At 34.8% G+C, this 25,351-nt stretch overlaps 1 protein-coding gene and 1 long non-coding RNA gene across 2 annotated transcripts; one reads left to right on the forward strand and one right to left on the reverse strand.

The window, feature by feature from the left end:
- On the reverse strand, nt 1-6,541 carry LOC132627565 (O-fucosyltransferase 7-like). The gene is made up of 12 exons (XM_060342967.1): nt 6,119-6,541; nt 5,621-5,719; nt 5,320-5,419; nt 5,136-5,203; nt 4,265-4,353; nt 3,917-4,097; nt 3,710-3,838; nt 3,491-3,624; nt 2,806-3,019; nt 1,289-1,473; nt 1,079-1,174; nt 1-533 (listed from the first exon to the last, which is right to left on the reverse strand). The coding sequence occupies exons 1-12, from the start codon at nt 6,263-6,265 to the stop codon at nt 380-382; spliced, it is 1,596 nt and encodes a 531-aa protein (XP_060198950.1). The 5' UTR covers nt 6,266-6,541; the 3' UTR covers nt 1-379.
- Nucleotides 6,542-10,204: 3,663 nt separating this feature from the next.
- Nucleotides 10,205-13,402, forward strand: LOC132622899 (uncharacterized). Its single transcript, XR_009576034.1, has 2 exons — nt 10,205-10,646; nt 12,884-13,402. It is a non-coding gene; the product is annotated as an uncharacterized LOC132622899 (long non-coding RNA).
- Nucleotides 13,403-25,351: the final 11,949 nt, after the last annotated feature.

Below are 25,351 nucleotides of genomic sequence, written 5' to 3' on the forward strand. Positions count from 1 at the left end.
GAATTAAATTGATTAGCTTTCTTTTGTTGGGAATGCCAAGAATAAATAGACACAACACACACACAAAAATAAAAAATAAAAAAAATAAACTGTAAATAGAAAACAGAGAAAACTGGCATCTCCATAATGAGGCCCTCCGTCTATACAAATTTAAAATGTTATACTCTCAATTTGACTTGATCAACTTCCCTTTCATGGAAAGCCTCATCTCAATCAAACTCCTATCTCTGCTCAATGGAAAAACCTGTTTTCTTCAATCATCTACACCTATAATATATACATTTCGCATGCAAATCAGCTCGTTGCCTGCTCCAGCGTCAATAAATAAGCCTGAAACAGCATAGCTAATGCAACACACGGATCTTGTGCTTCATGTGAACTACCTAATACTATGAGAACTGTTCGTGTATGACGATTCCATTCGACATAAACAGTCCGGTAAAGGATTTACATAAAATGCCTCCTCTGAACGGAACCTATCCGTCCCCTTTGTACCTGAAATTGGCCCTTTCCTCTTTCTTGGCGATCCTTGCCTGCACAATTCAAAATAATAAAATTTAAGACGAAAAAAGAATAAACAAAACAGATCAGACAACAATTTGTATTGATTCTTGGTTCAAATACCCATATCTCAATCTAATAACCGTAAGAAAAATGATTTTATGCAATGCAGATGGAACAACAGACTAGAACCAAGATTCAAGAGGCACTAATTTTGTCACAAGATTTCAAGAACCTACCGCACAAAAGTAGGTAAGAGCAAGCAAAACTCAAAATTGCATTTTGAGTTTTTGTTCTAAAAATGAAAGTGACAAAGATATCACTCATTACTGGACAATGCCAGGGAAGCTTCAAAGAGCGTCCAGTTGCAGACCTTGCCCAAACACAACCACAACGAAATACATCATCAGACTCCAGAAAGAGAGGACAAGAATAATATCTAGCAGATAACTGTTAGGCTTCATTAAGAAATCTAACCACTACATTGACAGGACATCTAAATGATCAGCATTAAAAATGCCATCAGTACCCTGATTATGTTTCACAAACAGATAAAAATATCTCTACATTGACATACCGCCTCCTGTGGATTTCAATAATGCGATTGGACAGATTTTTCCCATCTTTCATTGTACCCCGGTCAATTTTGTCAAAAAGCCGGACAAGAGTTCTCCTGGTGATTACAAGAAAATCATTAGCAGGAGGTAATTATAATCCTGCAAGCAGACTAAATACCAAGTGGGAGCTAAAAGATACTGATATAGCATGTGTAGAAAGGAGGTCTTGCCTATCAGGATTTATTGTTTTCCTATGCCCCAGAAATCGACGATGTCCCTCAACTGCTCTTGCCATATTTCCTGAGTATGTAGGAATGAATATGTCACTCTCAACAGAAACGATATAGTCTAGGGCAGCCAATTGAGATGCATGATTGACGAATGGCTCAAGCTCCTCAATAGAAGCCAACTTTTCCTGCAAGAAAGATGCAGATCACTCTTTAAGCAAGCGGGAGATTAGCACATAGAGCAGAACTGCAGAAGTATTTGGTTTCGAGATTATATGGCTTCTGCACATTTTCATACACAGGGGACCGAGAATTGAAGGAACATGCCTTGGTAGATTGAAGTCGCGATATTTATATTCAATTAAAATTCCTAAGCAAAAAAAGGGTGAAAAAACACAATCGTTCATGCCAATGCTGATGCTGCAGATTCAGCATTTGGAGAGACTAACCAAATAAGCTCTCTTTGGGATCTCAAGAAGCATCACAATGAGAAGTTGGACTTTGCTAACTGGAAAAAAATGACTTTAATTTGGTCAGAATAGCTTAATTTTTAGAGACTTGGCTGATCTCAATGGTGACATCACAATTGCCATTTCGAAAATTGACACAGCTTGAAATGGATATTCGGGTGATCGTTTACTTTATGACGCATTTCAGTTAAAATTTACGAATCTTTCAGAATATCAAAGACAAATTCTATTCATTTTTTCCCTGTTCTCTTCTATTCACTTGCTGATGAACATGAATCGTCTTCGCCTAGCACAAAAAAAGATCCAAGCATAGAGCTACAGTGAACGACAATATCAATGTTTAGCAAAATGTGTGGTTGATTTTCTTCTAAATCACTCTAAAGAAATATTCAAATTATTATGGTAACTGGACCAACTTAAGTTGTACCAGCTATGTTTTTCACACACATATGCAGACATTGAGGCCAAAAAAAGAGCAAATCCAGTTTTTGAATTAATTTCACGTGTGCCCCACACTTGTCTTCGTGGAACTATCTTCATCTGTTGTTTTATTTTAATTTGAATGTTAAACAACTCGAGTTGTACTCAATAGAATGTATTCATCATGCTTAAGTTGTTGAGAGTATTCATCATGCTTAAGTTGTTGAGACACTATTGCTTGTTTAAACATATTAAATATGTCTTGAGGGTTGATGTGTTGATTTTACTTAAATTAGACAGTGGTTCGTTTGATGGGATGAGCCCATCAGGGTTCTGGTCATGGCCTCAATTCGGGTGGTGACATGATGTGTTTGATAGCATTCGGGTGGTCATGGTAAAATTATTCCATCGTGTTTATCGACTTAGAAACTATCTACTGGCCCATTTCACTCTGTAAAAGATCCTTCAATCCTTGACCACTGATCAGACCTTCTGATTTCATGGGCATGCATGTCCATACAAATCCCCACTAAAAGTTACTCATATTAATAGAAGCATGTGAGACATCTAACTCAAGAAATCACCCAAGACAATAAGCAAAAATGCAAGGAAGGTTTGCAGACCATATACCTTGTTCATTAATAAGGGGTAGCGCGACAAGAGATCAGACATATGGGAATCACCCCCATATATATCTCCAGCAGCAATATATATAGGAGTGTTTGATGGAAATCCAAGAGCGAAAAGGAACAGTCCAACTTCTCTTGGAGTTAACGGGCAATAGCCTTTAGTCCTCTGTTCTACAGGGTCAATGTCTTTCACCTTCCACCATGTGGTGTTTTCCCTACAAATATCAAGATAATGAAATAGCAATCATCAGATCACAAATTCAAACAATCTTGTCAATGGGCATGCTACTAATGCAACTAAAAGCAAGGACAGGACATCTCTAAAAAAGCTTGATGGATGTGACAGGGAAAGAGCTCCAATTCAGCCCCATCACTAACAAACAAGCACAATATTGTATATCCTTTGTAGTAGAAATGTATCATCAGAATGGCATCTGGAGATCCTTTTCTTTGTGAATGTTTTTCTTTTTGGACTAACTTCTTCAATGGAGTGGTTCTAAAGTTCGTATACTACTTTACAATTGAACCCCACAGGAATCAATATAGGAGAATAGTGACCTAGGCATCTCACAGGTGTCTAATGCTCAAACAAAATAAAAGCATATGGTTGAGGTCAGTTTTTAGCCAATAATTGACCACAAGCACATGCTCTGGCTATCTGATGACAGTATGTCATAATAATCTACCTAATTGCCTTCAGTTCCTCAGCTTCTTCTGGGGATAAATCATGTGTGCATCCACTAAAAGCAAGCATGTCCTTTTCAAATCGCAAATGTAAAGCAATATAAGGGCCATAGGATCTCATCCGATCAACCAACATCTGTAAATAGAAATTGAATTAATGAAATAGCTTGGGCAAAGAAACAGTTAAAGGTGTTTTTCACTAAGCATCAATAAGTGGTCACCTTTCCCATTGCTTCAATCTTGGGAGCAAATCGAAGGGCTTCATAACAAGCTCGGCAGCGCAACTTCTGAATATCAGGAGGCAGGTTATTATTCGCCAATCTTGAATCAGACTTGGCAGCTCGAATAATCTAAAAAAAAATTAGATTGCATCCATTATTCTTGGTAAACAGTTTTTCTTACAAAGAATGCAGATCAGTTTTATGTACCTGATATTCATCCCACAGTCGTGCAATCTCTTCCTCATAGTAATCTACACCAGACCAACTCCTAAAGTGCTTAGCTGCTTTAGTTGCAGATGCCAGTTCCTTCGGTAGCTTTTTGACAACCTTTACATCGTTTTCCAAAGAATTAATAAAATGGTCTTCATCAAAGACATCGGAGAAATTGCTGCAATTCAGGCGACGAAGAGTAAATTTCACCAGTTTATACACAAATTATGCAGCAAGTACGGTACATTCAATCTCTAAGGATGATGGTCCCATTGCAACGACAGTTTAAAATGAGCATGAAACCCCAAAATAGGAGGAGTTGCTCACAATAAGGACATTACACACCTAGAGTCCTGCCAAAGTGAGCGCTTATCAAGCTCAGGGATCACAAGAGTAGCATTTATGATACGAGCAACTGCAACCATGTCACATATCTGCAAAGCAACAAACACTGCTTTCAGCAGAAAGCCACAAACAATGACAACTAAATGTTATATGCATACATATTTTGAAATTTGCATGGATGACAATTTCCATGGATACACAATAAATAAAAGATATTCACCAAAGACTAATCACCTTATAAAGGAAAGAATTAACTAATATGGAGCTAAAAATTTGGGAACGAAGATGTATACTGGTTTAGGGGAACTAAATTGTCTTCTAGAAGAGTCAAAATGTGATCCAAATGCTAGAATGTCACAAGGGATGAAGACCTATCAAGTGAAGAAACTTATGCTGAGGTTGTTATGATTAATTACAGATGCACATTTAGCATAACAGACTTCCACTCATTCATTTCCCCCCACCCCCCAAACCCATAGAAAAGGGAACGCCAACTTCATTTTCTATGATAAAAGCAATGTCTGATTATAATAACCAATCATAAGTTATTCAACAAAATGAATGAAAAGAAGGTTTAGTCATACTACTAAACTTTTTGAATCATTTCTTTCCTTCAAGAAAACTAATACTAACTTCTAATAGTTACATAAAGGATTAAGTCCAATATTCATGTTTTAGTCATCTGGATCTTTAAAGAAAGAGAGACCTCAACAGTATGAACCATACTTCAAGTTTAGTTTATTGTCCAACAACATAAATATTCCAGTAGAACATTGATACTGAAAGGAAAAAAAAAAAATACTCTAGAAATTGAAAGAAGAACAGACATCATTAATATCTCAAAAGGAAAAGAGATGCGAAGAATACAGACCCCAGCTCTCATCTGATTAAGCCCACCATTCGCATGAACCAGCAGGTAGCCTCGAGACTCTGGAGGAGCTGGAGGTAAATTGTAAAGAAAGATAAGCAACATAGAAAAATCATATATATTCGGTTCACGAACTAACAAAGCTACTTTCTAATATTGTGTTGTATGGGAATAAGAAACTACTTACACGTATATAATGGACTTGGAGCAACACAAGGAACATAGTCGCGATTCGGGGGCGGTTTCCATAACTTGTCCAAACTCCAATTCCGACTGGCAACATCTAACTGTCAAATCTAAAGGAGTGAAAACATGAAATATGCATAATTACTTCGTAACTATTCACACAGTCCTATGTTGAACGTGTACAAACATATGTCAAAAATCATAGCAGATCCAACACTAATGCCATCATAAACTCAATTTACTTCAAGGATATTTTTTTTTCAAGAGATAAATCTAAATATCTATTTGAGAGAGTATAAAACCTTGTGAGCAGCGAGAGGAGCCTTTGGCAAATGGGGTGGGGCAAGTTCTTGAATCCAGCTTCGTTCTCTACTTAGCTTTTGGTATGAAGATTCGTGTTGCTACAATAATAAAACACCCAAGATCAGTACCTAAACCTTAAACAACAACCATAATCAAGAACAAATGTCAACAATGAAAGAAATACTACAAAAGCATTTTCAACATTAACCATCACACTAAAACAAAAAAAAAAAACAATTAAGTTCCATTTCCAGATTGCTTCAAATAATCAACAATTTACTCAAATAAACTAAAAAAACCCAATATTTACCAGTCCCAATACCATAAATCATAACAACAATTACACCTCAATCCCATTTTGTTCCATGTGACACCCTTTCCATATATTCAATAAACAGTAAAAAAAAGTAGTAAGACACAAGAAGTAAAAATAGAAAAAAACAATGCTTTGCAAAAGACAGAGCAAAAAAATAAACTAAGAAGCAAATAACTATTACCGTGGGGAGTTTATCAGGTAACTTGGTAATTTCTGATGAAGGAAATTGGACATGAACATATAAAAGAGCCAAAAGGGCTATTGCAGCTATTGCAAAAGTTAGCACCTTGCGTACAATAGCCACTGTTCTCCACCTTTTCTTTTGCATCTTCACCACCCTTTTTCAAGAACTCAAAAATATACACAAAATCTCAAACACCCTTTTGATATATATGGCTATTGATAGAGAAAATAAAGGCTGGTTTTGATTCCTTATTGCGTGGAATTTGTAAATGTGTTTGATTCTTGAAAGTTGAAATCTCTAAGCTGGTGGGGGTTTAGCTTTTGGCTTTTGTTTGGCTTTTTAATGGCATTTATATATACTGCTATTAATGACCATTATTATTCAGAGTTGGGGGTACTTATTGCTAAGCAAAGACTAAAGAGTGATAATAAATGTGGGATGAGAGAGAAAATCAGTGAATAATATTACACTGAGACACAAGTTAACAGCAAGTCAAAACAGGATTAGTAGATCCTCTTATCCATATTTTAGGCAGCAACAGAATCAGTATTTTCACTAATAATTTTATAAAAATGTAAATAAGAAGTCAATGGGTTTCACGTCTATTATATATACATAAAAATAATTTAATTATGTAGAAATAAATAATTTTTTTTCCGTGACAGTCCTATGTAGCTCCGCCCCTAATTTTAGGCTTGATAGATCAAGGAGTTTACTTACTCCTAAAATTAAGAAGGATTTGATTAAAATACTCTCCAAAATTTATTGAATACATCATTCAATTTGTACGTTGATTTAGGAATTTGTCAAGATAAATGAATAAAATATCTTATAAATTTTATGCAACATCATTTATTTTAAATCTACTTTTAGAAGTTAAAAGCTAAAGCATCAATTATTTCGGACGGGAGGAAGTATCACTAATCTAAACTCTTTACCTATTTCATAATCCTAAATAGTCCTATTAGCTAAGTAGCCTACCCTAGTAGTAGGGGAGTTTTTGTGAATCAATGTACAAAGAGTCCATTATTAGCAGATTATTAATCAAATGAAATAATTTCAACGGCAAACAAATACGAGTTAGTCACAAATTAAATTACAACATCAATTGCTGCTAGGTTTACTTATATTCCGGTTGAACCATGCTGCTCTGAGGAAAATTAGAATCCAATCCAATTTTAATATCTTTACATTTCAGCCTTGCCACTATGACTAGGCTTCATTTACTAATTAAGAAATTAATAAAAAGGAAATGTGTAAAATTAATTTCTTTTCCATCTAGGTAAATAATTCATATTAGCTGTGAAACTCTGAACTTCAAACTTCTGTAGATCCAAAACTTTTCAAGAAATTACTAAGAATCAAACCTGCCAAGTTCTTTATTTTTTTTTTCCTAGATAAGTGAATATTCTATTTTGGAGGATAAGTTTCCTAAGAAAATCTTGATTATAAGTTTTCTAAGTTAAGAAAATCTTGACTATACTTAGATCCAGTTATGTGACCACATACGGTGAAATGTAACAGTTTTTTGAAATAGCGGTGATAATATTTTGCATAATTAATTGTATGCGCAAGCAAAATTATGTTAAAAGAATTGGTGGATATGAAAATTTTATCACATTAAATTAATTAAATTGCATCCATTATAACAATAAAGTCACCTTAATAAGTAAAGTTTATGTTATAAGTATGTGCCTTTACCGTTATAGTAGATAAAATTCATCCTATGTGCCTTTACCGTTATAGTAGATAAAGTTCATCTTACGCTAAATTAACCCCATGACATTGGCAACCATTTTGGATTTTTTTCCTCATTTAAAACTTTCAGTTGCTTCGTCTATCAATAATCTAATATTTAGTGACATAAGGTTTATACCTTGCTTCTTTCACCATTTCTTCGTCTTTTTTCCTGGTCCGGGCAAACAAGAAATAGTATGTACGTAATTAGTATCAACATTAATTGAAATAAAAGAAAAAAGTATTGGCAGACATATATTTTGCCTTTGACTTTCTGAAGTTATTTTTTATATTAGCCTCCCTCAAATGGAAATAAAAAATTGAAAAGAAAAAACAAATATTTAAGGTTTGCAGAATGAGTGTAGATCTCAAGATGACCTAAGCTGTAGGTGCATTCAATATCCATCTTAATTAGCATGATGTATTTCCATAGAATACTTCTAAGTTTGTCCTAGTTTTCGGAAGAAAAATGAACATTGAAATGATATACTCCACTCGATTCATAATAAGTGTTCATTTAGCTTTTTTATTTAGGTTCAAAATAAGTGTCCATTTACATAGTTAAGAAGGAATTAATTTTATTTTTTATAAATTTACCCCTATTAAGTGCTAAGTGACCAGATCCCAATATAACAAGTTTATGCAAATTTTAATTAAGGGTAATTTAGTCAAAATACCTATTTTCTTCTAGGAGTAAGTATGTACTCAAAGAGTGTCATAAAGGCTAAGTGGACACTTATTTTGAACTGGAAAGAGTAGAACAGAATATATATATATATATATATATATATATATATATATATATATATATATATATATATATATATAGGTAATTAATATCACTACCTCAAATAATTTAGGATTAATATAAAGTACGTAATTGATTGATCCCTTGGCTAACTTGCTAGAACAACATATTACAGATATATACTATGTAGTTACATTTACACAAGTTTAAGGGAAACATTTTTGAGAGGGTTATTTGTGTTATATGTTAAACGGAAAGACTCATAAATACACTCCTTCCACCTTTTGGTCTAAAAATATCCTTCCATCCACCTTTTAGGTCTAAAAATACCCTTAAGGTTTGTTTTTGGCTCAAATATACCCCTCAAACTAACAAGTTAAAATTAACTCTTTTAAAAAGCCAAATGACATTTTGTAATTGGTCAATAATAAAATTCCGTAATTTAAAAAAAAATCCAGATTTAAAAAAAATTGCCAATAATAAATTGTCAGTAATTTAAAATTCCATATTTAAAAAAAATTGCCAATAATAAAATTCCGTAATTTACATTTTTTTTTTTAAATTGTGTGGAAACTTTAGGTTTAAGTGTTTTATTTTTTAAGGTTTTGATTCAAGCGTGTTATTTTTTTAATCAAGACATAACTTTATTTTGAACATAAATCTAATTCAATTATTCTACTATTTTTTGAAAAGAAATGGGTGGGTTTGCGTCTTAAAAATTGGGTGGGTTTTACTTATTCTAAAATTAAAATGTATGACCAATTACAAAATGCCATTTGGCTTATGTCTTGATTAAAAAAATAATACGCTTGAATCAAAACCTTAAAAAATAAAACACTTAAACCTAAAGTTTCCACACAATTTTAAAAAAAAAATGTAAATTACGGAATTTTATTATTGGCAATTTTTTTTTTTTAAATCTGGAATTTTAAATTACTGGCAATTTTTTTTTAAATCTGGATTTTTTTTTAAAATTACGGAATTTTATTATTGACCAATTACAAAATGTCATTTGGCTTTTTAAAAGAGTTAATTTTAACTTGTTAGTTTGAGGGGTATATTTGAGCCAAAAACAAACCTTAAGGGTATTTTTAGACCTAAAAGGTGGATGGAAGGATATTTTTAGACCAAAAGGTGGAAGAAGGGTATTTATGAGCCTTTTTCAATAAGTTAGGGGTATTTATGAGCCTTTTCCGTTTAACATATAACACAAATAACCCTCTCAAAAATGTTTCCCTTAAACTTGTGTAAATGTAACTACATAGTATATATCTGTAATATGTTGTTCTAGCAAGTTAGCTAAGGGATCAAGAAAGGTGAAAATCTTAGAATTAATGCTTCCGTTGCTTTCTCACAAACACTGGCTTTCCATTAAAAGCTTGACAGAATTTAAATGCTATAAGCTATCACCATCTTATTGGTTTAATTGAGATCAATAATTAAAGTTCATATAGAAAGAAGTTGACACTATAAATTACACTCTATATCAGCCCTATCAAAGCTATTGCCTCTGAATGAGCTCATACGTAACACTCTACATCAACCACTTTCAGTAATTAAAGTATAGAAAGAACAATGAGCCCGTTTGGATGGGCTTATAAGTTGGTCAAACCAACTTATAAGCCCTTTTTAGCTTATTGTAGTGTTTGACTACCAACTTAAAATGTCAAATTTAAGCCAAAAAGTGCTTAAAGTTACCCAAAAATAAAAAGTTGGAATCCTAACTCTTTTTTTGGATGGCTTAAAGCCATTTGTGTTGACCATGAAAATTACTTTTATATCCCTGATATTTTATTTTAATTCCTAAACTACCCTCTCAGCTAAAGCCCTAAAATTCACATTTCTTCCTCATTTCTTCTACACGCAGCCTCCACCATCGCTGTGTGCAACAACCAGCCTCCAAAACGGGCTCTTTCTTCACTCCCTCACTCACTCTCTTTCTCTCTCTAACATAAATCTACAACATTGCCGCTAAAAAAGCATCATCTGATTACTTTGCTTGGGTTGCTAAACAGACTTTCAATCTTGGTGACTGTTTGAGTAAGTTTTTTGAGCACCCTTTTTGGTCTTTGTTAGTTCTTGATTGATGGGTCTAGCCAAATCTGTATGGAACTTCCATTATTTGATGGGTCTAGCCAAATCTTGATTGATGAGCAGTTTTAGAGAGAGAGAGATAGGAGGCTGATTTTTTTTTTTGGATAAAGATTGCTCCTTTTTGGATTATTATGAAGGGTGGAGCTGAATCTGCTTTTGATTTTTTATTTTTTTTGTTTTGAAATCAAGATTACTCCCTTTTTGATTATTATGATTGAAGGAGTTGAGTTTTGCTTGTGCATTTTGGGGAGATAGACTTGTTAATAAAACTTATAATCTTGATATAAATGTTACATGATACTTTGCTGAATTCATGTCCTTGCAATTTCAGTAGTAGAACTAGAATGTACAAAAGGGATTTCAATTCGGGAAATCCAAGCAGTTTTTGAGTAGAGACTTTTTATTAAAAGCATTATGAAATAGGGGGTTGTGAAATTATTAAAAGAAGATGCAGCTTCATATAATCTTGTGCAGGTTTAATACTCTAACTAGATTGAAGTTTCACTAGTTGGAATTTGGCAAGGCAATGAGTAATATGAAAATTCATAAGAGTTGTTTCTCTGTCATTTTGGTATGGCAGACACACGCCTGAACCCTAGCCTCTTACTAGTAATCGTAAGTGCAGTCGAAGCTCCTTCTATCCTATAATATACTGCTAAGGCTTATAATCCTGTGTATTACTTCCCTATCTTGCTATAGTTCTATGTAAAGGTTAGAAAGGAAACTGAGATTTTGCTTTTCAAACTCTGTACATATTTCAGAATCTTCTTAATACTATTCAGTAATATGTTTTACTTACTTATTGAAAGAAAAATCTGACATATCACTCCACCATCCCACAGATAATCAAGTGATTGAAGTCAGTTGATTACCAACGTTAAGCCATATACTTCCTCTTAACATTATTATTTATTATATATACTTAACATGACTACTTGCAGAGATTATAGAATTCTTGTTTCTGTTTGCTCATAAGATTAGACTTTCACCTAAATTGGAACCTGAGACCAATTCAACAATGCAAATTTTCTTCTTCTGTTCATTTAATAACTAGTAGTAATAGATGAAGGGAGTTCCCAAAATGAACTTCCTACCGTTGCTCTCAACTTATATTCCGCGGAAGCAACTGCTGGGAAGGCAACACCAATTCCATGTGCAGACAATAGCTTCAGGAGATCTTGTTCGAGCGCACTAAGGTCAACTGATCCTGATAGACCAAACAGACCCTGTCACATAAAAAGTTGTTAAGAAACACTGATAACGAATATCTTCCTTCTCCTCCCCTACTGCTGGCCATGCCTCATCCAGTAGAGATTACTTACAATAAGGGGTTGTTTGGTAGGAGGTAATAGAGAAAACAATACTGGTATTAGCTTGGTATTTTTTAATCCCTTGTTTGGTAGTGTTTTCAACCTATATATAACTAATACATTTATTCAGTACTATTCTACACAGTATCTTATCTTGGCTCTAGTGAAACTAACAACTAACAAGTGGAGTAGGCACATGACCAAAGAATATAAAATTACAAAAAACAATTAAATTTTAATATAATAAAGATGAAAGGCTTAAATCAAGAATGGCCCAAAGTTTGGAGTATGAATATAACTGCTGCGGCTGCGGCTTAGATATACTTATATACGTATACTTAATGTACATTGATAAAAATCATGTTATAAAATTTGTTTAAGATATACACAAACTGATCAATTTTTCTTACGAATCTTTTCTTTCTTTGTATGCTAGCTAGAAAAAAGAAAAAAACAACACAGTTTATACCTGCTGCTGCTGCTGCTGCTGCTGCTGCGGCTGCGGCTGCTGCTTCCACACTAGCTGCTGCTGCGGCTGCGGCTGCTGCTTCCACACTGGCTGCTGCTGCGGCTGCTGCTTCCACACTCCCTAACTTCAGTCACTTTAGCCACACTTTTGCTTGATTTGTGTACTCAACGTACCCGAGTGTATGAAATCTCTGGCTAGGTGCACAGAGTTGCGGTTTCTTTTGGTATCCATGATTGTTGTTGTTGTGTTGTTGATTGCTCATGGCACTTGTGCAGTGACACCAGTTGGGTGATGTAAAAATTTAGCTAGGTGCACAGCTGCGGCTGCTGCTTCCACTTCTTCTCTTGATGTTGCAGAGTTCATGAACGCATTGAGAAATTTAACTATTTACATTCTTCTTGTAGAAAAGTAGTAGTAGAGCGCACATTTGGCGTTTGGAAAGCAAGATGGTCTATTTTGAGAGACATGCCATACTATCACATTGACACACAAAGGGACATCGTACTTGCTACTATGGCCATTCACAATTATATTAGAAAGAAATGCAATGTGGATGATGCATTCCAAACAGCCGAGAATGAGAGCTATATTCCATCGGTTGATTCTAATGATATTGGCACAACTTCAAGAGCTAACAATGTAGATGTCGAAGATGTAGGAGAACAAAATGATGTCTATTGGATGGGGTTTCGTGATATGATTGCTAGTGACATTTCTAATGCTTGATGCTTGTATTATATGAATATTTTCCACTTCTTGTATTTATAGTGGAGTGCTTTCGGTTGTATTAGCACTTTTTATTTTGTGTCAAATTCTCCATCTTTGACACCCGTGCTTTTTAAAACACTGCTTGAAACAAGGAAAACTAAGGCTCTATTTGTTTTTAAAATTGACTAATATAAAGTGCAAAGTATTAACATTTCGATGTACTCCACCACTAGAGTAAATTCCACATTCAAGGGACTATTTGAAAAAGAAAACTCAACAATGAATGTGATAAAGAGGTTCAATTGAGCATGAAATAATTAGTTCTACAGAATTGGTAAAAGAGGTTGTGACATGTGACTCAGAAGAATAGAACACGTAAAATAGGTTAATTAAAGTGTAAAGTATTTATTGTGTATCTCTCCAAAAAGTCACGTCTATATTTAAAATATAATAATGATTATTAAGATGTTGTACAATGAAGGTTGGTGATCGATGTATGGTGATTAGTTGTGGATATGATTGGCAGTGGATGTGAATAAGTGTTGGTAGAGGCCAACTTACGGTGGTGGCAGTGGTGGAAATGCCAAGTAGTGGGGGTAATTGGTAGTTGTGTGGTGATAGTGAATAACATAGTGGTAAAAATTTGCCTTCACAAAAATTTATAAATGAACATTTTTTAAAGACTATACACGAGAAGGACTTTCCAGGAACAATACAGTAGCCAAAAACACGCTCTACAGAGAAGAACTCAACATTTATTATTAGTGCCAAAACGTATCATTAAATCTTGTAAAATCCACTCTTCACCGTTAACATAGGATATATCTGTTGGAGGAAGAAGAATGGTTTAATTAATATTCTCATAATTAATACACAACTCTTCATTCCAAAATAAGTGTCTCTTTTAGCTCATGCACCCCCTTAAGTAACATGTATTTATAAAAAATTAACTTTTAAATAAACATTTTATAGTGGAAGTGATTTTACAATATAAATTACTTTTGATTTGAATCAACTTTAGAGTTTAAAAATCTTTTAAATCAACTTATTATAGTGTTAACAGCTTTAAGGGTATTTAAGTCATTTTGACAGAAAATAAGTGCATAAAAGCACTTATTTGCCAAACACATCAACAACTTATTGTCAGCATAAGCACTTTTATCCAAACACTCAACTGCTTATTTATAAAAATAACTTTCAGCACTTAAAAGTTCTAAAAACACTTCTTACATAAAAGTCACTTTTTTTAAGCCCATCCAAACGGGCTCAATATCGTATATTTATCGTGTTGGTGTATACAATCTTGTTGAAGTTTATTATAGTGCATCAAAGTTGGACCATTGATTATACTCCTTAATAATAAAACAATAGTTTACCTGCTACCCCTTTCGGTTCAGAATAATAGCATGTTTGGTCATGCTTCTAAAAACAACTTATCTTTTGCTAAAAGCAGTTTGTGTTTGGTCAATTAATTTAAAAAGTACTTTTGAACATCAATTAGTGTTTGGCTAAGCTTTTAAAAAGTGCTTCTATGTGTATTTTTCTCAAAAGTACTTTTCAAAAAAGTGCTTTTAGGCAAAAGCTATTTTCTTTAGCTTCTGAAAAACTGCTTCTGCTATTCCCCCAAAACTTGGCCAAACACCTCACTTTTTTTAACATAAGCACTTTTTGGGGGGAAAATAAGCTTGGCCAAACAGGCTATAAGTGTTCATTTAATTTTTAGCATACCATTTAAGAAAATATTAACTCCTAGACAAACATAAGTCTTTTGACTAAATTATCCTTCATTAAATACTACCGAATTACTATAGTTTCTTGATTATATATAAAATCACACTTGTCTAAATAGAGGTAAATTTGAAAGAAAATAATTAATTTGATTATGGAAATGGACACTTATTATGAACAGGAGGGAGTACTAGGTTTTCCTCCCTTTACTTCTGGTTAGAAGCATCTAATGCCACCTAATTTTGTAATTAATAACCGTAATCTCTTAATTGGTTGACTTGGCTTGATCTGTTGCCATTATCATTTTAGATCAATTCCAAACGTGGACTCAACTTTTAGCTAACAACATTTTTGGTCAGTTGGGATTCTTTTTCCAGATTTAATACTTCTACGGGTTCTTGTGTAAAAAAGTTTTAAGAATTAAGAAGCATTGTTTCCCATCTAGCTACTTGCTTGAATGATATACTTCCACTAGAAGAAGTTTTAATAATGGTTTGAGTCCATTGTGAGGCCTTCTAAGTTTGAGTTAATCCTTCGTTCTAAGTAAAATATTTTCCTTTCTGAAATTATTAAAAGAAAAAAGGAGAAAACCAAATGATTTTCTTTCCTTCTTGAACTTTTATACTATTTTTTTTAAGGAGCATATGGGGAAGCATTTCAGGACGGGTGAGGGGATGTCTCTCACATGATTGTCAGGATGAAATCTAAACAAAATACAACAGAGAATGATAAAATGTATGAAAAGAGAAGGAAAAAAAAAAGTACTATAGAATTGCATCTTTTCAATAGAATATCACAGGATACAAAATAGCAAGGAAAAAGCAACCTTCCTTGCATTCCTTACTTCAGCTATTCTCTTTGAGTTCTCGTGTCCATTGACCCTCCCCTTTTAAACTTTATACCTATCTGCAAGACTCCAAATCTTTGGTGAGCTGGTTCAGGAAATAAAAATATGGTAATATTTGTATCTGATGTTCATATTGAATCATTAATGTGTTGTTTATGACTGAGGGCGGATTGAAATTAAGCTGATATTTTTGAAGAAGGGGCTGGATTATATGACGCTTTAGACGAATTTCACAGTGAAATGGGAGGAAAAAGTAGAAAACTTTACAAGGCATAGCACGTGTTTATATAATACCCATGCTTTTAGACTCGATGAGAGTGTTTCCCGAATGATAAATTCGTGAAGCCTATCGTGCCAAAGCGAACAATATGCGTCATGTGCGGAATGTGATCCGTAAGACATTTCTCTTTCTACACGAGTTTATTACTTAACCATGGTCCAGTGATATGAAGTCATTATAACTTGCAATTGGTAAAGTTAAATTGCCCGAATGTAAAGAGGTATGTGCAAATCTTCACCGTAAAAAAGAATACCAAAAAAGTAGATTGCTAAGAACAAATAAATAGGCAGCTCTATATTATAGTTGCCTTTCAATTTTCGAAACATTTTTATCCAATTATTCAAGTAATCATTTTCACCTTCGTTACTTTCTTATATTAATTCTTGGAAAATAGTTGAATTTATCATCCATATTTAATTAATATAGCTATAATCAACTTCCAACCTTAGCATTAATTAAGTACTTAACAAACATAATGCTTAACGTGAGGAACATATAGAACGGGCCATACCCTCGCAATATAATGATTAGTGAAGTACTTATTTAGGTGGTTAATTAGTATAAGATGCCTAAAGAGTACCTATTATATTTTCTTATTACTCTTTTACCTTTTCCCTATAGATTACTTTCGACGTGGAAATGATATATTGTAGCCTAATTTGAAGAGTAAAATAGAGTTAGTGAAAAGCACGAAACAAAACCATTTTCAATTAGCTCGTATATCAGAAAAAATAAATTTAAACTTGTCTTTCACAACATCAAACAAAAATCACCTAGTAGTATTTTTGTCTCCACAGAAATTTGAATATGAGACCTCATGGTTCTCAACACATTTTCATTGAATTTTTAATATTCTTGACAAATTGAGCACTAGATTTTATTTTATTTTAAAAATTATCACATAAGAAAATTGAAAATAAAAAGCAGGAAAATTGACTCTTTTGATTATTATTTTTTACTGGGAAATGAAACCTCTTGCACTACTAGTCCCATCCAAAAAAAAAAAGAGCAGAAAGTGAAAAAATACCACAAAACTTTAATAATAATAGATACCTCACTTATCCCAGTATAAGTGAGCTACGTGTCTCCCATTATCACAGAAGCAATTTAATTCGATATATGGTACTCATTTATGTTAAGATTTAATAAAGGTTGATAGAACATAAAGTACAACCTCTACAAGGGGATAAAATTAGCACCACAGCCGGATTGCAGTTGTGTGGAAAGCCTAGTCACTTGAGTTTCTCATACATTTGTGAGTAAATATCTACTTTTTTTCTTTTCTTTTGCTAAGCTTTTTTAATACCTTGATTTGTTAAATGATACTGATTTATTAAGTACCTATCGCTTTATATATTGAGAATTTAGATTGTACCTCGCAATCTTCCATTTTGTTTTGATCGTTAGGTTATGTTTTAGTTATGGTGGATGTAACTGTAACATTTTCTTATTAATGATGTCCATATCCTGACTGAGTGTTAGTTTCTATATATAGTAATAGTGCACCGTACGTACTAAACCAGTATTAATAGTTCCCAGTATCAATCGGAAATTCAATAGTCACAAGTCAGTGCTCACGTAAGGTTGGGGTTAATTTGACCATCTTAAAAAAAATTGAAATTAGTGACTAACTTTATCGCTAATCTGTTGTTAGATAGTGCACGTGGCTAATAGAATTTTTTGATATTATGTTGCTAATCCGTCACTACATATTAAATAAGACTAGCTACAGAATTTATTGTTTAGCTACAAAATCTATCTACTATTAATTTTTAGTAATTTTTTAGTAGTGGCGTGCACATCGTAACTAAACTTTACCTTCGTTTGGGTAAAGTCACAAGACTATCCATTGTTTCATTAAAATCAGCAAACTATTGTATGTGTTAATTTCTCAAGATTTACAAATTATTAGAAAAATGACTTTAATTAAGGACAAGTAGAGAGATAATGAAAGTGATAATCGAAATTAATGAATTGAAGATTTACCGCAAACGTGGGTAAGGGGCAAAAGGCATATATATATTGTCTTGTACGTCTGTCTATACATCATTTCTTTCACTTGTTAGCATGACTAAATTGTGAAGAAAGAACAAATGCACATGGGAAATTAAGACCCTTGTCTAAGATTTCTTGTACTTCCACGAGAGATTCATTAAGTACTGTCTTTTATTTCATGTGAGTGACTATTAAATTTGCCTGAAATTGAGCTGCTTAATTTAGATCCCTGCCCCAAAATTAAGGCAAAAGCAACGGAATAGTCTGAATTAAGTTGTTTTCTCAATTAAATGGATCTTGAGCTTGATGTCGGACAATGTATTTGTAGTGTTCATATTGTATCACATAACAAAGATTCGGATACTAATTGCATGATCTAAGCTTCTATGTCACTTCCGACGAATCAGGAAAATGTCTCTCTTTTTTCTCTTTTGTTGTTGTTGTTGTTGTGGTGTTTTTGGGTTAATTAAATTTCAATTCGGATATTACATAACAAATACAGTGGACAACCTGCTAGACTTGTCTAAATTTTTTGAATGTTATGCGTCGTAACAACTCAACCCACTATTAATATTGTCTGCTTACTACTTTAGGTTTCTGGTACAAGTTTTAACATATCTCAATCCAACCTAAAATTTGCTTTCTAAATTGCTCAGCATATTTTTGAGTCCGGAACCAAAATGCCTCCGAAAAAAACTTTTTGAACCAAAATACCCCAACAAAAAAATAAGTTACTAAAGTACCCATAGGCCATAGCGCAGTATTTTACTGCGCTATAGCACTAACGGAGACGGAGCCGTTAACTGCTATAACGCAGTAAAATAATGCGCTATCCAAAACTGTAAGGCACCTATAACGCATTATTTTACCTCGTTATAGGAGCTTCCCATTCCCACCACCTTCACTCCTCTTTACGTAATTTATCTTTTTTACGTAGTTTAGCCGTATATTAATCATGCTTTGAGACTTCGAAACTTCAATATTTTATATAGAACTCTAGTTATATTTGTACAATTAATAAAATAGGCTCAACACATCAAGAATACGTGATACTTTGGATTGTCATTTTAGTAGTTGAAAAGTGCTCGAAGTCCTTTTTTGTTTGAAGACTTGTAGTCATTAGCTTTAAGTTATTTATCTTTTAGGGTTTCGTCTTATTTTTAAATTAATGCTTAACTTTATTTCGAATGTGTCACGTTTTTTTAATTATCAATTTAGGATGTGAAACTATAAACAATAATAAAGACTAATGATAATATTTATAAATATGCAAAAAATGTATAATATTTACGATAAATTGTACAACACTAATGTATATACACTATCGAGGATGGGTCCCACATGTAGTATGCCGGAGACTATCCCTAGGCCTAAGGCTCATACCATCCCCACCGGCCTCGCCATCGTCTCCGTCGCCCTTTTTCCTCTTAATAACCGGGCGCTCCAAGTCATGATCATCTCCTTTTCCCCTAGCAGCCCTTGCGCCCTTAACTAGAACGTGCTTCTTCTTGGGATCTTGTCCCGCTGGCACGCTCAGAACCTCAGGCTGAGCTGGGTCTGGAAACTCGACCTCTTCCTCGTCGGGAGTCGCCACCGCAGGCGCCGAAGGATGAACCTGAAAAGTATATAAATATTAGTACCATTTCTTATTTATATTGAATACATTAACGTTATTTATTTAATCAAACCTGTGTGTCAACGGGCGCCTGAGATGGGTCTGTAGACTCTTGAGATGGGTGTGATGGTGAATATGAGGTAGTCTCCTGGACGAGATGCTGTTCGAAGTTCAAGTAAAGGTTATAAAAATTAAATAAATATTTACCTTATATTGAATAAAATTAGTTTTAAGTAAAAAACTTACATGCACCTCGGTAGTCTCATGAGAAGACACCTCTGCCTCGGCAGGCTGATGAGAATGCTCCGGAATGGGCAGCTCCTGTGGACCCACTGGCGCCGAATTCTAAAATATGAAAAAAATGAAATAATAAGTACTTTAAATGATCAAGTATGTATATTAAATATTGACCTTATATTGAATAAAACTAATTTTAATTAAAAGCTTACATGTGGATCGACAGTCACATGGGAAGACATCGTTGGCTCGGCAGACCCATGAGAAAATGCCTGAGTGGGTGGCTCTGGTGAACCCGCTGACGCCGAATCCTAAAATATAAAATAGTACTAAATAATGAGTAACATATATATATTTAAAATAAATAATTTAAATGAACAAATAAGTATTTTAAATACTAACCAAGATAAAAAACTCATCGAAGTCAAGAATCCGGGCTCCCTCTAAATTCCTCACAGGCCGCTCATCAGCTAATGAAGCGCGTAACGCCGCCCAATCAACGTTATCACGCTCCTCCATGTATGCATTCTGGCTCGGCTGTGATGAAGACCCGGGTATCTTAGTAAGTAAGAGCGTCGGCGTAAACGTAGGTGAGTCCCTAAGTGAGCTGCCACCGGCCTGGAACGGCTGCGGATGGACTAGACCGTGAACGCTCTCTGGAATGGGATCGGCCTCATCCGCCTCATCTACCAGTCCTCCACCACCAGGTCCTCTAGCAGCAGCGCCGCGTCCTCTACGCGCACGGCGTCCTCCGGCAGCACGGCGTCCTCTGCCAGCATGGCCTCCTCCTCTGGGAGCACCCGGTGCTGCCTGATACTCAGTCTCCGGAACAGGCTCCGCCATGCGCCTAATCTCGCCTGCCTGGCGGATACCATCCTCGGAAATCCTAACCATCTCCGCGGCAAGCCCCGCAAGCCCAGGGTAAGGCATATGCTCTAACCCCAAGATGCGTAAACGTTGTACGGCCACCAACTGCATTTGTGTTTAACAGAAACAAAAAAAGTTTATTTTTAAAACGTAACAATTAATGAAATTAGATAAATCTAAACACGATAAACTTACCAATGCCTCGTACTGCCCCGCGAGTGCTGAATATCCTACATCCCTAGGGGGACGCAAAGCGGGGTTGCCGATCAATCAGTGTGTGATCTGATGATACCAGCGCATGTAATGCTCAATGGGAGTCAAATGGCCGACCACCGCTAAAGTGCCCAACCTGTTCTCCCAACGGTGGAGCTGGACAACCATGAAAGCCAGAAAATCATCATCAACGGCAACCCGATCGTCCCGCTGGTAGTGTCGGAGCTCATGACAGACATCAGGGGGTATACTCTGTGTATGCCCAAACTGTCGTAAGACACGCTCGGGCATGTGATCCTCTACGATGTCCAGGTGTATCAATGGACACTGCGACCTCCAAACCCCCTGACCTGCCCTACAGAAGGGGGGCAAACCATCTAATATAGCAGCGTACGACGTCCATATAAATAGCTGCATAACATATAAATACAAATCAGTGATCACCAAGTAGAAAAGACGTTTAATTAAATTATTAATGTAAATTTAAATAGTTTTACCGCATCGTCCGTCATGTGATCAAGCTGGTCCCGGAATGGAAGAATACTGTGGTGCGTATCGACATCCCTGTCAAAACCCGCTGTCCACCTCCTCGCATAAGGCATGTCAATCTCGAGGTGATGCCTAGGTACGGGCTGAAAAGGCAGCATCCTCTCCCACGCCCATAACTGTAAGCGATATTAGAAATTACGATTTTTTAGTCGTCCTTTCAAGAGGATTGTTGATATTAAAGGAACGCACACTTAAATATTACCTGGAGAAGAGCAAAAAATCCACACACATCTCTGACAGCACCAATAGACGATCGGCACAGGCATCTGTAAAGATACGCCAAAACAGCACCGCCCCAACTGTAGTCTCCCAAGCGGTCCAGATGCTCCAAGAAAATCAAGTAACGTAAACTGACAAAGGCACCCGATGAATTCGGGAACAAGATGCCCCCGAATATAATAAGCAGGTACAAACGGGCATGATGATCAACATCGTCCTGCGGGGTGCCGTCGTCAACCGGATCCAGACCCTCCAAATAAGTGCAGAGTGCACTAAGCTGAACCCGACTCTGTCCCAATATCTGGGTCGCGGCATCAGGCACGAAGTGGGTGAGCCTAGTCAACTCTGTCACCCACGTCTGACCAGGAGGAGGCTCGTACCGAGTGTACAGTGGCTCTCCATCAACCCGCAATCCAAAGAAGACCTCGACATCCTGAAGTGTAATCGTGGCCTCACCAGTGCGAAGATGGAAGGTATGTGTCTCTGGCCTCCACCGCTCAACCATAGCCGTGATGAGCGCCCAATCATGTTGTACCCGACCAACGGACACGCAACGGTAGATGCCGCCCCGAAACAATATCTCCAACACGCGAGGGTGTGGGGGATGCTCGCGTAAAAGAGCCCACACTTTCTGCAGCCTACGGGGACAGAGCCTAGTAGATATCCCTATAGTACCGGCCCATAATAACTCTGACCTATGATTGTCTTGCAAAGACAATACTGATCTATCAGCGGGCCCCGGGTGAACAGCGGGCCCCGGGTGATCATCGGGCCCCGAGTGATCATCGGGCCCAGGGGGAACATTCAGATCCATGAAAGAGTCTGATCTGTACAAACTAAATTAGTCATTATTCTTGAAATGAAAGATAAATTATATTAACTAATCGAAATTTAACAGTAATATTTGTTTGGAACTCTATTTTGAATATGTGATACATTTTTAGTTGACCAAATAGCCAACACAACTACGATAAAATTAAACTAAGAGAGTATATTCGTCGATCACATATTTTCCTATAAACTTTACATTTTTAAGATATTTTTTTTATTTATTTAACATATATATTCACGCTTTTAAAATTGTATAGATTAACATTTCATAATCGTTTACAACTTGTTTGGATGGTTGTTACCTATTGTATTATATTATGTTGTTAGTTTAAATAAAATATTTGCTTTGGTTGCTACTTTAATTTTATTGCTATGTAACGACGAAAAGTTCTATTTTATGTAACCACTGATTTGGTCCTATACAATACAACACAATACGATAAATGTCAAAACAATACATAACAATCATCCAAACAAAGTGTTAACAATATAATAATTCATTACCAATCAACTTCTTTCAATTCATAAAGAATATTTAACAAATACTCAATTAACAAAATAATAATTCATTAACAATTCATAAATAATTAACCAAATTAACAATTCATAAATAATTAACCAAATTAACAACTCATAAACATATAACAAAATAACAATGCACAAACATTTAACAAATTAACAATGCATAAACATTTAACAAATTAACAATTCATAAACATTTAACAAATAATTAATTAAACCAAAAAAAAAAACGGAACAGTGGCTTAAGCCACTGCCCAGCCAGCCCGATCAAACCAAAAAAAAAAACGAAATTTGCTTCTTTTTTTTTTGGAAATTAAGGACGATTAAATGTAAAACAGGCATGCAATATAATGTATATAACAAAATAATAACAAAAGTTCATAGTAGAAAACTTTAATCGAAGATTTTTTGTAGAGTTATTTTAATCGAGTTATACGCCGCTTTTTCTCAAAATTCTAACTTAGAATCTTGCTCCTTGACTTGAATATACTGAGAATCTAAACTTTCCGGATGAAATTTAATAGAAAACAATGTTTTTGAGACGTGGGGACCACCTCAAATCGCCTCCAATGGCGTTTTGAATTTTTTTTTTGATTTTTTTTTTCCACTGGAGGGGACCAGTGGTGGAACCCGATCGGGTTATAGAGGAGTTATATAGCGCAGTATTTTACTGCGCTATAGGAGAGAGACAAACTCCTATAACGCAGTAAAATAATGCGTTATAGGTGACTCACGGTTTTGGATAGCGCATTATTTTACTGCGTTATAGCAGTTAACGGCTCTGTCTCCGCTATAGGTACTTTTGTAACTTATTTTTTTGTTGAGGCATTTTGGTTCAAAAAGTTTTTTTTGAAGGCATTTTGGTTCCGGACTCCATATTTTTCGTCCCACAATCATCCAAGATTGAATGCGGCGCAACTCTTATACCAAATATAATAGTGCAATCAGTAATATCGTTCCCTTTGTACCTGGATTTGTATGATTTTAAAATGCGTAGCCGATCAATATCTAAAGCTTACATCTTTAAATACCAAACACATCTTCCGTGGTTTGTTAATGTACATGTAATTTGTCTAAAGTGTAGTTGCTCAGAACACTAAAATATTGTACATACTACGTAAGAATTTTAACAAGAATGAGCCTTCCCACCGAGATTGTCGAACTAGTAAAAGGTCAATGAAACCACTATTGTGACATTCCATTGGTCGTCCAAAGGTGATAAAAATTCTAAACTCAACCAAAATCTTCCATTGGCTATCTCAATGTCGCAACCATTTTTCCATTTGAGGACTTAGTTAATGCTATTAATTCTTTAGCATGATCAACTATACTGTGATGGATATAAGTGGTGCTATTCTTGTGATGGATCATTAAACATTTGATTCGACAATAACACCACACACACACACACACACACACATATATATATATATATATATATATATATATATATATCTTTTCATTTTCTGGTCCCAAAAAAGCAACTCTTTTTTATTAAATGAAAAGTCTTTGATATGCAAATTGTCATATTATACAAAATGAAATACGTAATTTTCATTGTCGTATGGAGGAAAAATGAATGTTGTGAAGCATCAAATATGGGCTAAAACTAACAAAAGAAAAGAGATATAAAGAGCTAGAGATAGAAATGAATTGTCTGTTTGCTGTCAAGCTTATAAAAAAGGAGTACATATAGTGTTATGATGTCATCCTCTTAGGGGAATAATTGAAAGATGTAAACATTTGTTAGAAGCAAATAAGGCTACCATCAAACATATTTAGAGGGAGGCGAACTAATATGCAAACTTTCTGGCCCATGAAGGACCAACCAAACATGATGAAGATTTGCTAATATGGGAGAATGTGCTAAAGGAAATGAAGTTTCTTCTCCTAACTGATTTGTGTCGTGTGGCTTAGGAAATTAAAGAACTTAAGATTTTTATTTAGTTATTTTCCAATGCACAAAAAAAAAAATGGAAGAAAAAGAGAAGTTATTAGTTTGAGATAGATTGTCAATGACTTCCGTTTTTGCTTTTCTCTTCTTTTTGTGGTTTATTCAATTTCTTCGATTTTCAATTATAGTCAACATATAAGATATATATATCGAACAGTATATGTATTTTCTATTCACCACTATTATTCTTTTTCTACATAACTTGTGTATGCATAAACTATATAGACTAATTATCCCGAATAATTTTTTTTTTCCAGAACCACCCATGATATGCTTAGAACGTTTCTTAGGCTTTATTCAGTCTCAA

The sequence above is a fragment of the Lycium barbarum genome, chromosome 2, assembly GCF_019175385.1.
Source record: "Lycium barbarum isolate Lr01 chromosome 2, ASM1917538v2, whole genome shotgun sequence".
NCBI classification, from domain to species: Eukaryota; Viridiplantae; Streptophyta; class Magnoliopsida; order Solanales; family Solanaceae; genus Lycium; species Lycium barbarum.

Coding starts and splice junctions, on each gene's coding strand:
- LOC132627565 (XM_060342967.1), bottom strand. CDS start 6,265: ATGCAAAAGAAAAGGTGGAGAACAGTGGCTATTGTACGCAAGGTGCTA. Junction 5,420..5,620: donor CTCCTCTCGCTGCTCACAAG/GTTTTATACTCT, acceptor TAGATTTGACAG/TTAGATGTTGCCAGTCGGAA. Junction 5,204..5,319: donor TCCAAGTCCATTATATACGT/GTAAGTAGTTTC, acceptor ATTTACCTCCAG/CTCCTCCAGAGTCTCGAGGC.